Source organism: Pogona vitticeps, chromosome 2, assembly GCF_051106095.1.
Source record: "Pogona vitticeps strain Pit_001003342236 chromosome 2, PviZW2.1, whole genome shotgun sequence".
In the NCBI taxonomy this organism is placed as follows: Eukaryota; Metazoa; Chordata; class Lepidosauria; order Squamata; family Agamidae; genus Pogona; species Pogona vitticeps.
In genome coordinates, this window is record NC_135784.1 from 271,087,298 (window position 1) to 271,104,310 (window position 17,013).

At 36.8% G+C, this 17,013-nt stretch overlaps 1 protein-coding gene across 2 annotated transcripts in view; it reads right to left on the minus strand.

Moving 5' to 3' along the window:
* Positions 1 to 17,013, minus strand: part of RASA1 (RAS p21 protein activator 1) — a 97,502-nt gene that overhangs the window by 46,098 nt on the left and 34,391 nt on the right. For both annotated transcript variants that reach the window (XM_072992578.2, XM_072992579.2), the window contains 7 exons: positions 14,151 to 14,303; positions 11,882 to 12,017; positions 9,919 to 9,989; positions 8,246 to 8,363; positions 6,898 to 6,929; positions 4,682 to 4,734; positions 3,850 to 4,000 (listed from right to left, as the gene is read on the minus strand). In XM_072992578.2, coding sequence (XP_072848679.2) covers positions 3,850 to 4,000; positions 4,682 to 4,734; positions 6,898 to 6,929; positions 8,246 to 8,363; positions 9,919 to 9,989; positions 11,882 to 12,017; positions 14,151 to 14,303 — 714 coding nt within the window. The remainder of the gene's footprint in view (positions 1 to 3,849; positions 4,001 to 4,681; positions 4,735 to 6,897; positions 6,930 to 8,245; positions 8,364 to 9,918; positions 9,990 to 11,881; positions 12,018 to 14,150; positions 14,304 to 17,013) is intronic.

Genomic DNA, 17,013 nt, shown 5'->3' on the forward strand with positions numbered 1-17,013 from the left:
TTTGCCCCGCATAGCGACGAATCCGTATAGCGAAGATTTTTTCGGAATGGATTATCGTCGCTATGCGGGGCACCACTGTATTAGTTTTAAAAGGTTTCTTTTAATTATGTTACTGGATACTTTATTTCATAAAGAAACTGTACACTTTGCCTCACAAGACCAGAAGAATTCTACACGTCTTTGAAGCAAACAGTTATACATAGGGGTGGGCAGGGGAACATCTCAATGAAAAAAAATCTCTGAGATTTTTATGCAGTAGAAACATAAAATGCACAGAAAAATAAAGATGAAAGGAATTATAATTTACATCTGCACAACATTGATCAAGTAAAAAGCCGCCTAGAGTGGTCGTTCGACTAGATAGGTGGGGTATAAACACAACAAACAAACAAACAAACAAACAAACAAACAAACAAACAAACAAACAAACAAACAAAAATGTGGCCCCTTTGGATATAATTCTTATACAAGATTAGTTAATAACATTGAAAATAATGTTACTCTTACTTTAGGTAGGGAGAACAAGGTTTTCAAGCGTTCAGACAATGATATAGACAACAGGATTTTAACACAACAAATAAAAATGACCTGTTATTTTGGAAACCTTACTTTGACAAGCTGGTGACAACTGTGATTTTTTCTTTTTTGTTGCAAGTAATAAATACAAGCTCTGATCCTAATTTAATAATCATGTGCTGTCAAGTGAATTTAACTTATGACGATCTTCAGGGTTTTCCAAGTAGAGAATACTCATAAGTGGTATATCATTTTCTTCTTCTAGGGGCATACTGGGACTGTGCAGCTTGCCAAGGCTACATGGGTTGGTTCTCCTCATAAGAGGCACAACACTTATATGCTTTATTCTCCTTCTACTCACAACCATAATCTTGGTTTTAGCATAATTAATTATTAGTTGTTCTTTATTACAGTAGGAGGAGAAGGATCTCAGGAGTCTTCTAAATCCTACACATGTTGTTGACAGTAAAACAGCATCATCAGCATACAGTAAGATTGCAATTGGGTGAGAGGCAAGTTTAGGTTGATGAAAATTGGGGTTACTTAAATTCCCAACTAAGCCATTGATATAGAAGTTGAACAAGGTGGGGGCTAGTATGACTCCTTGTCTCACTCCATTAAGTTACAGGGACTTGGTTGGATAAGATCCCCGCGGTGTTACAAAGAACCCGCAAGTGCATATTTTCATGAAGTTGCCACATCAATAGGAGAAGCCGTTTATCGATATTTGTGGACTCAAATTTTGACCACAGACGTTCCCTTGGAATGAGGTCAAAAGCAGATTTGAAATCTATAAGGCTGTTATTCGTAAACAAATGTTTGGGTAAGTGATTTTAGATGGATATGTTTTTAATATAACTCTGTCTGAGGTTTTCTTATATCAAGGATACATGATGTTATTAACTGGAAAGAAGGAATTGTTTTATCATGTTTTAATGGAATTTTATTACCCTGACTGATTTTACCAAACTATAATTATATGTATCTATTTTATACTGATTTGGTTTTACTGGTCTTTGACCGTAATAAAGTATTCGATTCGATTATATGCTTTCATACATTTTAATAAATCATATGCTGTATTTAATTAATAAAATTGTATACAGAGTTCAACGCATTTTCCTATACCAGAATAAATGTCCTTGTGTTTTCTAAAGATCTGAATTTCATGAAAAGCATTCTAATTTGGTAGGACACACTGGAACTAAAACTGTGTTACCTATATCCTCCTGGCCAGTACTAATTCTCAGATAATTTATAAAATTGTGCAAGATCGTAAAATGTAGCTCACAAAGATATTTCTGTGGTTTTTTAACAGCAATCTTACAGAGTAGACCTTTGGTTTAGATAGGCAGGGTAGAAATCTAATAAAATAAATAACAAATAAATAAAATGATGAGATCATGAATATTTGCTCCTGGCAAACAAAGAAAACTACTCACACTGACTAATAAGGAAGAGATAATGGCATGAGAAAAGTTTCAGAATTATTAACTGAATTATTAGCAGAAGCACTTTGGAAATGTTGTTCAATTCCACATTAATAAGGACGTTTGGAAATAGATCTTGAAGTTTCAACAAAGGTTTCATGAAGACTCACTGTGTATTAGACCAATAAGAAAGTAGTATTACCGTATTTTTCGCTCCATAAGACGCACCTTTCCATAAGACGCACCAATTTTTTAGGAGAAGTAAACAGGAAAATATAATCTGTTTTCTTCACTCCATAAGACGCACAGACTTTCCACCCTCCTGTTTTGTGGGGGGAAAGTGCGTCTTATGGTGCGAAAAATACGGTAATCTCAGCAATAACAAATGAAAATGATTCTAAGAGTGAACAGGAATGTATCTTCACTTGCAAGCCAAATGATTAGTAGGCAAAAGAAATGTGGGGTTAGAATTACAAAGCAACTTCAGATGTGCCCAAGAGTTTGTCTCTGCACAATGAGATATAACTATGCACAGTACTACTTTTTTTTAAAGGAATTGACTTTGTGACACAGGGCTCTGATAGATACACAAGCTCAAATCCGAGGCTGCTACAAGTCTTTAATTTAGCCCTCAGATACTTTGCTGTGTCCTTTTCACATTTGTATTCTAGCCAGTTGCACTCCAAAAACCCTAGAGCCAGGGAATATCAATTTCATTACTTTCTCCCATTCGGGACATCTGATTTTGACTCCTTTGTCCCCTACATCTTGACAACTGACATAATTTGACTGAATTCCATGATCCTACTTCTCTGGTGACATGCCTTCTGAATTAACTTCTTCACAGGAAAAACCACATTGAGCAAACATTATGATACCTAAGCTACCAGTGGAAGGGAATAAAAATCAGGCCTGAACTGTCAGTCCCACAATTGTTCCATATATCAAGCTTTTCAAATGAGAGCTTTCTGCCTTCTGCCCCTCATAAACTAGAAAACGGGCAAAATATAGTTTACCTTCACAAAGGCTGAAACGGCTGCTAGCTGGATTTTCAATGAGGCTGTCTGGAGGCCAGACAGATTTAATGAAGGTAAATAAGCAGCTTGTATTGGGGATATGCAAGGGGATCCAACTGCTTAGCCTCATATCTTCCACTTGAGGTCCTATGACAGTCCAATCAACTTCTCAGCTAGGAGAACATGAAACTTTCTCAGTCACACCAGCTGCACCATCTCTAACCACTCAGAAGCCAAGCTGGAAGCGAGATTCTCAATTGGGATGGATATTGATTCCCTGGTTCAAAGTGTGGCAAAACCCATCATCTGTTGATTAGGGTATCACCCATATCGTTTGGAAAAGGGAGCTACACTCATCACTACTAGGAAGAGCCATTGAAACACATTAATATCTAGATTGTTGTCTCTTTTCAAATCTGAAAATAGTATTTTTTAAAAAATAGGTATGCATACATCACTAAAAACACTATCTTAAATATCTTCTTCCAATAACAATTAAGTTATACAACCAAATATATATGCTTTCCAATAGAAAATATCAATGTTTTAAGGAAATATGGCACTATTATTTTTCATTTTGACTTTTGATCCTCAGAATCTCACAAAGAACACACAGCTTTATGTTTAATTTATATAAACAGTTCATATTTCATCTATTCCATACATGCTGAATGCCAAATCTCTTGAACTCCTGATTAAGAATCAGATATAATCCAGTGTTTGCATTACAATGGAAAGACAAGCCGCCTAGAGTAATCTTAATTGATTAGATAGGCGGGATATAAATAAAATGCTCCAATGCTCCATTAAATATCGCTACATTAAGCCAAGAAAAGGTGGCATCATGCGTAATAGCAAACAAATAGAAATGCCTCTTTTCAACATACCTGTTATAGTACCTGCCCCCCATCATAAACTGGTTGTTTGGTGTTGGACATATTTTAAACCGCTGTATATTTTCACTGGTTCGGAAGTAGAGAGAGTAATCTCCAGGTGTATTGTCAGATGGTCTCACTAGAAAACTTGATACCTGACCCACTAAATTCAAAAAAAGAAAATGTTATCAGTTCCTTGCCAATGACCAACATTCTCTGTGTTAATATGATCTATGCTATGTTACAATTGACCCCCCAAAACTGACGTATTTAAAACAGAAACAAAATTTCTGACACAACACAGCAAATAATCTGTACAAATACCAAACCATATAACTTTTTTAATTGCAGCAGGCAGCTGTCTATTTCTTTATGCTCCATTATAAGCAATAATGTGGTAGTTAATTTAAAACTTCAGGTGCTCATCATAATTCCCACAGAATCCCTATCCAACAAGAAAATCCAAAAATCCAGGCCAATCTATCAGACAATATCAACAAATGAGGAATATCTCTTCTGTATAGGACTATCTCTTCTTAAATGCCTATTCAAAATGAAACCATCTCAAATATTATGCATTAAATCAGAGAACACATGCAATAATGTACTAATCTTAGAAAATCCACTTATCTCCCAACTGCTGCTAAGGAAAGACTAAGCAGGGGGCAGATATCGTAATCCAACTACTCAGCAAGTTCCAGGGCTTTGACCCTGCAAGGCCTGGATCTATTACACCAGTGAAAGTAAGGCAGGCCCTTTTCCTTCACTGTAAATAGCACATTCAATGTAGGGGTACGGTAGAAACAGAAATAACCTATTAGTTTCATTTACACAAATAATTTACCTGTCATTAGCAAACTGTAAGCTTCCTGTTTAGAGATCTTCCCATGGAACCATCTTAAAGAACAGGAGATATTGTTAAATATTATGAATATATACTTTTTTTTAGTTTACAGTATGCAGGATCATCTTGTAATGAGCAAGTATCTCTAAAGGTCAACATGAAACAAAATAAAGAAATCACAGACCTTATATAAAATAATGTTTAGGCATTATTTTGTATAAGATCATTATTTTGCATTATAAAAAATATTTAGACTTTATTTGTATGGTAATTATTTATAAGTGATTCTCCATAAAAATAAATGTTTTCCTTTACACTTGCTGGATTGTATCTCAGCAAAATCTATCAGACAATAATTCAAAGGTTGTCACTCCTTCCTGCATGCTCTCTCACCTGGTGGTACTTCAGGAGATATTTTAATATGACAGGAATAGAGTGGTGCCTCGCAAGATGAGCGCTTCATTTTACGACGAAATCGTATAGCGACGAAATTTTTGTTTCCTATGGGGTTTTTTCGCTTTGCGATGATTGGTTCCCTGCTTCGCTAACCGATTATTACAAAACGACAATTTTCGCACAGCTGATCAGCGGTTTCAAAATGCCCGCCTGGTTAAAAAAAATGGCCGCCCGCTGTTTTCTGGGACGGATTCCTCGCTGCACAGGCAGTGAAAATGGTCGCACTATGGAGGATCTTCGCTGGACGGTGAGTTTCAAGCCCATAGGAACGCATTAATCGGGTTTTAATGCGTTTCTATGGGCTTTTAGAAATCACTTTACAATGTTTTCGTTCTACAGCGATTTCGCTGAAATGAATTAACATCACAATGCGAGGCACCACTGTATGTACATTCCTGTTTTTTGTAATCCAAATTAATGTTCCTATATCATCGATGGTTTGGCGTTTCCATCCATTTTACCATATCCACCACTGCTACAAATCCTTTCAATCTGTCAACATCCATTTTGAATGAATTGTCTAATATTTACCACTAATATTTTGTAATGAAAAGATCCAGATCAGTAGGAATGTCCTGTTTAAATAAAAATCTCTTCACCTGCCAATGGAAGGAGCTAAAAAATAAAAAATAATAAAAAGAGGCCACCCTAGCTTTCCCAAAATGCAACAGTTTGAGAGTCTGAGAGAAGCCATCACATGGGGCATAGGTTCCCAAACTTTTTTGCCCCGTAGACCACTTGCCGACTTATTTGTTTTCCGTAGACCCCCTATGCACTCGTAACAACTACAAACTATGTATAAAATTTTGTACTTACTTTTCTTAGGCACTCCTAAAGATGATTTTGATTCACTTGACTTTTACCTATTTTCTATCTATATTTTTGAACGTATTTTTAAGCCTCTTTTCTCTCAAAACTCAGAAAGCAAATGAACGTCTCTAACACTATTTATCAATTATGAATCAAACAAGTCAGTGCAAAGCTTTGATACAAGTTTAAACAAGTACGTACATGCGTGATGTGTGTGCCCGTATAGCTCAGTAATGAGAAATGACAAAATGTCATCAATCCCATTTACAACACACCGGCATTTACCATAAAATTTTACCAGTAATTTTACAAACTTACACATGAACGTAGCACATCACAATACAGATAGTACATAGTACCTAATTAAAATATTATGAAATAGTATGTACACAGAATCTGTGTTTGGTGTAATTATGGATTGCCTAAATATTTATTATGATCTGCCTAATGGGATCTCCTCATGTAGACCCTCCTTTACATCTTGTGCACCCCCAGTTTTTTCTCTCTCTGATGTGGACCCCCTGCGGGTTGAAATTGACCCTTGGGGGTCCATATAGACCACACTGGGAACCTATGACATGGGGGTTTCCCTCTTGCAAACATGACTGAGAGGGTCAGAGGCACAGAGATTCTGTAAAGGTTTTTCTAAGGATCAAGGAAAGCTCACATAGGGAGAGACAATCCTTCAGTTAAACTTGGCCCAAGTCATGTCATTGACAATGTAATCCAGATAAGAAGAACCATTAAGGCAAAGAGCTGAAATAATTCCAATCTGTGCACCCTAAAAAGCAGTGGTTCTCTATGAAGAAGCTTTATAGTATAATTCTTGTGATACATAACATGTAATTTATTAATATTGGAATTCCTTACAATTTTGAAAACCATGGAGTTCTAAATGACCACTACATCAGACACTTATGTCATAGACTTATTTAAGAAAACACACTTACATTTTTCCTTCATGTGGATCTTCTTCTCGTCCCTGTTGAAAACATATCCCCCAGAATTATAAATAAAATAAAACTGAATCAATTAACTGCAAAGGAAACCATTATGCCATCTTGCAAGTTAGTTAACCAGAATTAAAACAATTCAAGTATTTGAACTTTCAGTGCAATCCTATGCATGTACATTCCAAATTAAGCTCACTGCATTCATTTGGACTTATTGCTAGGAAAAATATGCAAAGGAGTATAGCCTAAGACATTCAAATATTTTTAGTTCTGCCACAGGAAACTAACAATGCAACCTAAGAGATACTTGCTGTTGACTTCTAGAGATAGCAATAGGCACAAAAAACTAATGCCTGTCGTATAGATCCAGTAACAGCATCATGTCAAACCTTAGTGGTATGGAGTATGATAAGCATTAACACTCTTGTGATGCAAAATGAATTTCAAGGAACTCAGCTATAAAGATTAACAAACTCTTTTTAAAATGTTCATCAATCTCTTCACTCCATCCAAGCAATTCTTCCATATGTCTTTTTAAAAGTTTTAAGAAGTTATTCCCTTCTGGAAGGTTTAACTATAGAGCTTCACTTTCTATTGCAATCCTAGAGCCACTAATGAGCACCTATACTGAAGGGCTTTTAAGATCACTTATTTATGGCATACAAAATGTATTTAATATTTTTGTTTAAAATATTTTTTACTCCACCTTTCTCCTTCAAGGACTTGTCAATATTTTCTAGAAGAAAATATCTGACAAAATAATGTCAAATTCTCAGGATTTTTGCCTCAGAGCTGCACTTGAACACAACACTACCGTACAAAAATTAAGCAGACAGTTGAAATTATAGCTAATATTTTGGTAATATTCCTCCAGTTATTTAAGTCAGTTCACATTCAAAGTCAAGTTACAATCTGGAACTACAAGAATGAGCCTTGTGCTCACATGCTTTCTTTTTTTATACAATCTCCTTAGTTACTTCCCAGTAACAAAGTAGCAACAAACTAATTTCCTATTATACCTGAAACCCAAAACTATGATTTTCACTTTTTCTCTAAACTGGGATCAATTTTCAGCTTGCACACCAAACGTAAATAATCTGCCAGGTGCACAGCTGAAAGGCAGAGTGCAAGGAAAAGAAAGGATTTGGATCCATCATTTGATGTCAATTTCAGACACATCCCCATACTTAGAAATCAAGACACAATCTATATAATCTTATTCACAACTGGAAAGCAGATGTATTTGTTTAATACTTTTAAAATGTATTAAAAGCTACATTATTTTTACTTTTACTGTTATATTTTAAATCGTGTATTCATCTAGTTCTTACATAAAGCAACTTACCACTTCTTCCACTAGGTCCTCTACTATAAGACCTTGTTCATCTGTACGTAGGTTTGTAACCCACATCCATCCATCTTCTAATTCATTGTGGACAATAAACATGTCTCCTTTAAGGAAGCTACGGATAATTGTGGAACAGATTCTAGTTAAACCAAGAGTGTAGTATGTGTAGCTATACTGTCAACAAGCTAATGAACCTCTTATACCTGCTGTACATATCCAATGCACCTTTTAAAGTCCTCCCTCCAGTTCAGCACATCTACTACCAGTTGCTCTGAGGGAAGTCTGGTGACCTGTTATTTGTTGTTCAAAATACAATTTGTATTTTAAAATAGATATTCTATTTACTTTAAGCTGCCAAGAAAGGATGGATAATCTAAAAGATAAAAAGAGCTATGTCAAAAAATACTTCAACCATTATAAGCAATTGAGCAAAAAAGAGACTTCTGGTTCTTCGACTGTTTAAAATGCTATCAATAAAAAGATAGAAACAAAGCATGGAGGTGATAGCTATTTTATTTGTCTTTTGTATCTAATACACAAGGAGGAGTCAATAAAGTCATTTTTATGATCTCATTTAATTGTTCTGGCTATAAATCCTTTATATGCCAATCCTCTATCAATCAGTCTGAACCCTTTAAAGTGATATATTAACTGGTAGAGGGATACCACCACATCTCAAGAGTCCATATCATTTAGTTTTCTTTTCTGACCCTAACAGCAGTCAATTATACTGGCTATTGCTCAGTTTTACTGGCAACACAGGGAATTTCATCAAGAAATTTTGCATCAAGAATTTTTATAGATAAAAACGCCTACTACATTACATCTTCATTATATTTTTTATTTAAATTGAAATTTCAATTTGATTTAATAAAACCCCATACACTTTAGAAAAATCTCTCTGTAAAACTGTGAAGAATTTCTCTGAATATTTTGTAGTAGACATGGGCAATGTTCAATCCTCAGGTACTATCAAAGTAGTTCTGTCTATGCTGGCTATGGCTGATGGGAGTTGCAGTCCAATAATAACTGGAGGGCTGCAATTTTACCTCCTGTTTTAGAACACTAAGACCCATTACTTGACTTTTCCCTCTAAAAGTCAAGTCTTTTGCATAACTGTGCAACCAAATGTCAGACTTTGCAAAATAAAAAATATTTTAAAGTTTAACTAAACCCGTTTTAAAACAGATTCTGAGAACAAAGTTCATAACCTTCACAACCTATAAATATTAGCAAGTATATTTTAAACTATTTTGTTTTGTAAACACATATATACATTTACATGATAATGTAACACAGTTTTAATTTAAAAACCAATGTTTAGTTCACTGTTTCAATCAGTACTACCGTGTTTCCCCCGAAAATAAGACAATGTCTCATATTAATTTTTGCTCCAAAAATGCATTAGGACTTATTTTCAAGGGATTTTTTTTTCATATACAACTATCTATATTTATTCAAGTACAGCCATGTAATCTTCTTCTGGTTGCTGTACAATGCTGAACAATGGTGAAGGACAGGGTTTCACTGAACTGGGGCTCATTTTTGGGTTAGGGCTTATATTACGAGCATCCTAAAAAAATCACACTAGGGCTTATTTTCAAGTTAGGTCTTATTTTCAGGGAAACATGGTACTAGATGTATTTTTAAATAATCCATATAAATCATACCTTATTTCATCTGTTTCTGGCACTTTAGTGTATGGCAGAATGGCTCTGACTCTCCTGCGGTCCTCTACTGGCTACAAAAATAGAAAATGTGTTCTGTTACAATGTGGGACTTCAGATCTAAACTCCAATGCAAACAATACGGGCTGAAGACAGAACATCTAATACATTAATTAGATCTACCATCCTTTGTTTTATGTGGACTTTTCAACTGGCCCATTTCTGTAGTAACACTTCTTGTGGATAAGCACCAATAAGGTTTAAGTCCCTATATTTTGTTGAAGTCAAGAACAATAATTTTCCTGACTTTCAGTGACAACTAAAAGCATTCTTGTTCTAGCAGAAGTTTTAATAGTTAATAATGTTAACATAGCTAATTGTCCTGCTCTTATTACCAGTATATCCTTTTTAATGCATTTAAATGTTTTTATACTTTTTAATCTGGTTTCATATAATTTTAATATATCCATGTTTAACCATTTCAATGCTTTTAGTATTGAAAGTTGCTTTCAATGATCTGTGAGCCACCTTGAATCCCCTAAGCAGAAGAAAAACAGTACAAAACAGGAATAAATGAATAAATAAAATAGGAAAGCTCTGACCAGGATCTAATTACAATTTCCCCAACAGGAAAGTTCAACAAAATGATGCCCTCAAAACCTACTGTACAGCATTGGGACCCCATCCCAGACAGATTTTCACATAGCACAAAACAACAGAGGCTATAGGAAAAAGAGGATAATGAAGAAGTCTCATGTTCTTGCTGGCACAGCACTGAGTAATTGCTTATTCAGCATTCAGAACTAAATAGCCGTCTCTTTAATTCAGAAAAATAATAAAAGTGGAATTTGTTTTAGTTTTTGGACACGATAAGCAGCTTTGTGGATTAAGTCTGCTATGAAATATTGGCATTATTTGTGGTAGAGATTCATGTGAATTAGTGTCATGTGTTTTTAACTGCTGGACAGCATAAGCGCTACTTTTACAGTCAATTTTTATGTCCTACAAAATAAGCAAAATGTACAGCAGTTAGCCTCTTTGAAACTTAACACATTCTTTTGTCTTTTTTGTTTGTTTGTAAACTACAGATCCAGAGAAGTAGCAATAATATGAAGTTTAAGAACTACAAGAAAGATAAATGACATCTACTGTGAAAATTTAGCTATATTTCACTTGTGGTTAAATGTGTTCCAAAGCTACCAGAAACAAGAGTAAACAAACTTTGGTACCATATGTGTCACCCATCCAGCTCAGATCAGCATCATGAGACTTTCTACTCTTTCGGTCCTATACTTTGCTAAAAGAATGGAAGGAAGCAGCAAGAAAAGAAAAAGGCAACAATCATGTTGGAACTTAAAGGTTATCTCATGGAAAAAGTCAGGCAGAGAAGTGATCTCCAACGCTGCTTAGGATCTAGCATAATGAAGCCCACTTCTGGTTTCTACCATAATCCATGAAGGAAGAGAAGTAATCGCGAAGGCTTTCACAGCAGGAATCTAATGGTTGTTGTGGGTTTTTCGGGCTCTTTGGCCGTGTTCTGAAGGCTATTCTTCCTAACGTTTCGCCAGCCTCTGTGGCCGACATCTTCAGAGGACAGCACTCTGTCATTTGTGCTGTCCTCTGAAGATGCCGGCCACTGAGATGGCGAAACGTTAGGAAGAACAACCTTCAGAACACGGCCAAAGAGCCCGAAAAACCCACAACAACCAGAAGAGAAGTAAATTTGTTTCTGAATCCAGGATTGAAATTCATTTTCTTTACCAAATAGTACATCTGATAGTGCCTGATGATTTATCTAGCACTGTAACACATAGAATTTTTCAAAAGCTGTCATTTTAATCCTAGAATACTAACAAAGATTTCTAAGTGACCCACTTATACATGCACAAAATCACTGCACATTTTCAGATGATAGTAATTTCTAAATATTTTAATTTAAACCATTGTTTTTTAAAAATCCGATTACCTCTGGAGGTGCTACAGGAAACAACAATTTTTCCCCTTTAAGCAAACAAGACACATGGCTGTAATAACCTATTAGGTCAGACAGTGAAGAAAACCGCCGTCCACCAATATAATAGTCACCACACATTGCAATAATTCTGTTAGGAAAGATAATAACCAACATTAGTAAACTGTAAACAGATTCATAAATGTGCACATCAGTATTAGTTCACTCTTTGTTGTGTACTATCTTTTAAAAAGGTGAGAACAGTCTTTTGCAGGCCATGTTTTGACTACAACTCCCATGATCCTTGGCCACTGGAAAACATTCTACAATACATATTTAGGAAGATTGCTTTAAAATATAAATCTAATGTTTTTTCCCCAGCAGAAACATTATTATTATTATTATCATCATCATCATCATCATCATCATCATCATCATCAACAACAACAACAACAACAACTACTACTACAAACACATATGCAATATAAAATACAATATAAAATAAGATAAGAAAAAAAATGAAGACAAAATGAAGGAAGAGAAAAAAACACCCCAAACCCTCCCCCCTTTGAGGACAGAGATTCAGACCTCATTGCATCCCAAATTTCCAGAGAGCATTGAGAGCGAAAAAAGAAAAACAAAGCCCATCAAAAAAATAAATAAATCTAATGTTAGCTAGGCTTTCAAAAAGTTAACATGTGCATTAGTGTTTATGCAAAATACAGCAATTATCATAGAACACTATTAAAGGCCACATAACCATTTCTAACAGAAAGTAAAGATGTAACTGTAACTATGTGTGTTAGCATCTTTCAAGCACATTTAAAATAAATGCCCAGTGTAGCATCTCAGAAGAAATGAAATCCTTCCTAAAATGTTGGCCACTCACTGGGAAGTTCTCCATCTCCCTGCTTGGTAAGATACAATCCAAGAACCTAGATCATCGCATCTAAAGCAGTTTGTGATTTACCTATTTATCTGAGGCATGCAACAACTGCTTCAGCAGGCAACACAGGATGTGCCTTTCCAAGTGTGCTGCCTACAACACTTTCCCATCAGCACTGACTTTCCCCTACAGCAGTTGCAGATGTTAATGAAGTAACGATTACTAAAGGCTTCAAACTGTGTTTTTTTAATGTGGATTTTACCATGAATTGGTTAGAATCCCAGTAGGGTTTTGCTCCGGAATAAATGGAAGTGTGTGAGCGGCAGCAGCAAATTATTGAGCTGCAGCAGCAAACTGCAAATAATTAACAAGATGCTGGCAATACAACTAAGCACTGTGTTAAGCTGAAATTTGCTACTGTGTCTTCTATAATTTTAATTTTATCTGCTTTAGAGTAAAATTGCTAAAAGATTCTGTACATTGATTACTAAGGCTTTACTAAGGAATAAAAGCACAACTATTTTTGCTGAAGTATTTCCCCGAATCTAGCACTACTGATCCTTCCCCAGGATCTGCAGATGCAGGGGAGTGGTAGCTGTGGCAGGCTTATGATCACTGCTAACCACCTGTGATAAGAACTGCAGGAAACCATGTCAGTCCCTATCTTCTCTTCTAACCGGAAAAAGCTACGGGAAAGCTAAAAAGTTTCAGATGAAACTTTTCGTCCTCTGTGAGGTGGGGAACGAACAGCTCTCAGATCAATATTCAACACATAGGTATGTTAAACAAAGCAACGTTTAAGATAGAAAGATGTGAAAAGTATCAAACATGTGGTTAAGTGCCTAGGCAATCTCCAAACAGCAGGGGCAGTCATATCTAGTTGTCTCTTACAAACCAATTCTAGAAAACCACACCTCATGAAGGTGAAATAACACAGAAAACTAGAAAGCTGGGAATGCTAAGAAAGGTGACGTCTTTGATCAGATGCACTGTGTGCTGCTCAGGTATATTTACTTAGCTCTCTCTAGACAGAGCACTAGATAGAGCAAAGGAATGGTTGAAGAGCACACGATACAGCTCCTATATGAAATGAAGTGACTCAACAATATTTCACCTCATGGTCCCTTTCCATCTCCACTTCTGTAAAAGATCAAAGATGAGGGTGGAAGTAAAAAAAAAAAGTAAGGTGCACTGGCAAAAGCAGGCATAACCCTAGCATATGAAACACACTGTCTCCTTTTATACCTGTCCTTTCCCACTGCTTTTTTGAAGTCATGAATGAGAAAACAAAAATGTCCTGCATGAACTCTTAGACAGAACTTGCTAATCTTGAAATTCTATGAACCTGTATCAATATGTAAAAGCAACTTTTTCAAATCGTGGAAATGAAGCACCAACCTGAAGTGATTAACAACACTGGTTTTACTAAGGAATGAAAGGACAAATGATCCGGGCCTTCTATCACTTTCTCGAATAAGGTAACTTCCTGGTTTTCCTGCTTGCCTAAGGCGTTCTTCTGCGATTGTTCTGTCAAGTTTTCCATGATACCATCTGGAAAAAAAATTATTGGATATATTAATCAAATAATGAATAGGAATCCACATTGAAATCACTTGCAAACATAAAATACAGTGGTGCCTCGCTTAACGAGCGCACCGTATAACGACGAAATTGCATAGTGATCCATTTTTTCGGATCGCTAATGCGATCGCTCAACGTTTTTTTAATAGGGCAAAATTCGCTTTGCGAAGACCGGTAAGCGTTTCGCTTACCCATCTTCACAAAATGAAGCCCGACGATCAGCTGTTAGGCGGCCAAAATGGCCGCCGGAAGCCCGGAAATGGCCCAAAATGGCCGCGTGCAGCGTTTTCGCACCCTCGTTAAGCGAGGGGAGGGCGCGAAAATGGCTGCCGGCCATTAAGAAGCATCGCTGAACGGTGAGTATTCGGCCCATTTGGAACGCATTAAACCATGTTTCATGCGTTCCAATGGAATTGCCTGCCCCGTTCAACGATGCTTCAGCATAGCGAAGGTTAATCCGGAACGGATTAACCTCGCTATGCGAGGCACCACTGTATTGCAGCATAGTCACAAAAGCATTTACAGAAACAAGGCAGCTCAGATGAAGGTTTTAAGAAAAGGCCTGTGATGTCCATCATCACATTAAGCCAACCTGCTAATGAGTTGTGATGTTCTTTTTGGCAGCTACGACTAAAGCTGCAGCAACCTGTCCAAACTACTACAGAAAGACACAAATTCCATAAAATGTAGTTTTTGATTTTACTATATCTACATATAAATCAATACCATATTTTTCGCTTTACTCGATAAATGATGGCTGCATTCATTAGGATCATCCTGTGAAAAAATACAGAGCTTTTTGTTTCTCTTTAGGCATTATGTCAAAGATAAGCAAAGCCTACAGCAAGCATCAAACCAAAAAAACACAGACAGTGGATATTAAATCTACATCTGAGATCCAAATGTGTGCTGTGGAAAATTATCTCACTTTGGTATCAACTACTGGGACCACTGTCTTAGAATTCTTCTCATATACAATCACCACACCCATCAGTGAGCAAAAAATTATGTCTATACCGGGAATGAACATGCATTAACAATTTTCTCACCAAATGCAAGCTAATATGAGGGTAGTGTATCCATTCAAGATGGAAAAACTCTACTGAAAAATCATGCACTTTACTGTAATTGTATATGCTTGTATAACTTAGTGGCTTAGGTATCTGGCTGCAGAGCTAGAGGTTGGGAGCTTGACTTTCCCACTACATATGTCTCTTTGAAGGGGCTGGATATAATGACCCATCATGTTCCTTGCAGCTCTGCAGGTCTAAGATGATAGCTCAGTAAAACATAAACATCCTAGCTCTTCAAAGAGTTTGAGTGCGTGCAAGGGAGGCTTCTAATTCCACTATGCATGTAGAATAATTGACAGGGTTTGGTTAAACCTGAAATTGTTAATTGCAGTTTGTACCAGCAGTAAGTATTTGTAAGGACCAGAGCTAGAGAGAAGCTAAGCAGAAAGCATGAAAAGCTGTGTAAGAATTTACCAGAACATACCAGGATTGGTATATAACTGGGAGACCTAGAATACAACAGTGTGGGTTGCTGTTGGGTTGTTGCTGTGTCGTCGTGAAGTGCTGTAGCCAAGCCTGAGAGTTCAGAGGAAGCCGTACCGACGTGCTTGAAGAGTGGAACTCTGGCAGAACGGACTGATATATGGTATATGACTATTTACTGAACTGTGACACTGATTTAAGGCTCTGTGACTGTGAAACTGCTGTGTAAAGAACAAGGACTGAAGCTGTATATATCTGTAAATATTCTGCATATAAACCGAGTATTTCTGCTACAAGAGTGTTTGGTACCTGTGTCTGCACTTCACTGGGAACTCTGCCAGTTATCACCACCTAGGAAAAACCTGGTAAAATTCTGCTAACTCTGTCAATGGTTATGGGCCCAGCCAAGGGACACACCCAGGAAGATACCAGTGAGTTTGCTGACCAGAAATATCCAGAAGGAAGTGCCCAGAGGTGTCCAAGTAGCAGAAAGTGAGTAGAACAGCTTTGTCCTGCACTGTGTGTGAAAAATGGCAAGTGAGCTGCTAATGTCAGGACTGTCTATCAGTAAGCTGAATGGAGATAACTACTCCACCTGGCAGCAGAGAGTCCAGTTATTACTCCAGAAGGAAGCACTATGGGACATTGTAGTGAATGCACCAGCTGTGCTAGATGATGAAGAGAAGGTAAAGAATGACAAAGCACTTGCAATCATCGGTCTGACTCTAGAAGATCGTCTCCTAGTCCATGTAAGAGGCCAGACTTCAGCAAGAAAGGCATGGGAGGACCTGAGGGGACTCTTTGTATGAGTCAGCGTGGGTAGCCAGATACAAATTGCAAGAAGGCTATTCCGTACCAGATTGCAACCTGGTGGGAGCATGCTGCAACATTTAGAGCACATGAAGTCTATGCTTATGGACTTGAGAGAGAAAAATATCACATTTACTGAAATTCAGGAAGCATTTATAATTCTCTCTTCACTTGATGAGTCATATGACCAGCTTGTAGTGAACATGGAGGTACTACCACAAGCTGAACTAACAGTGCTAAATGTGACCAGTAGACTTCTGGAGGAGGAACAGAAAAAGAAAGACAACCAGGAACTGCGTGATTCCAAAACTTCTGTGAGAAACAAGCCAAGTGTGGTTGGGGAGGAGGAGGTCACAGCTGCAAATATCCAGCCT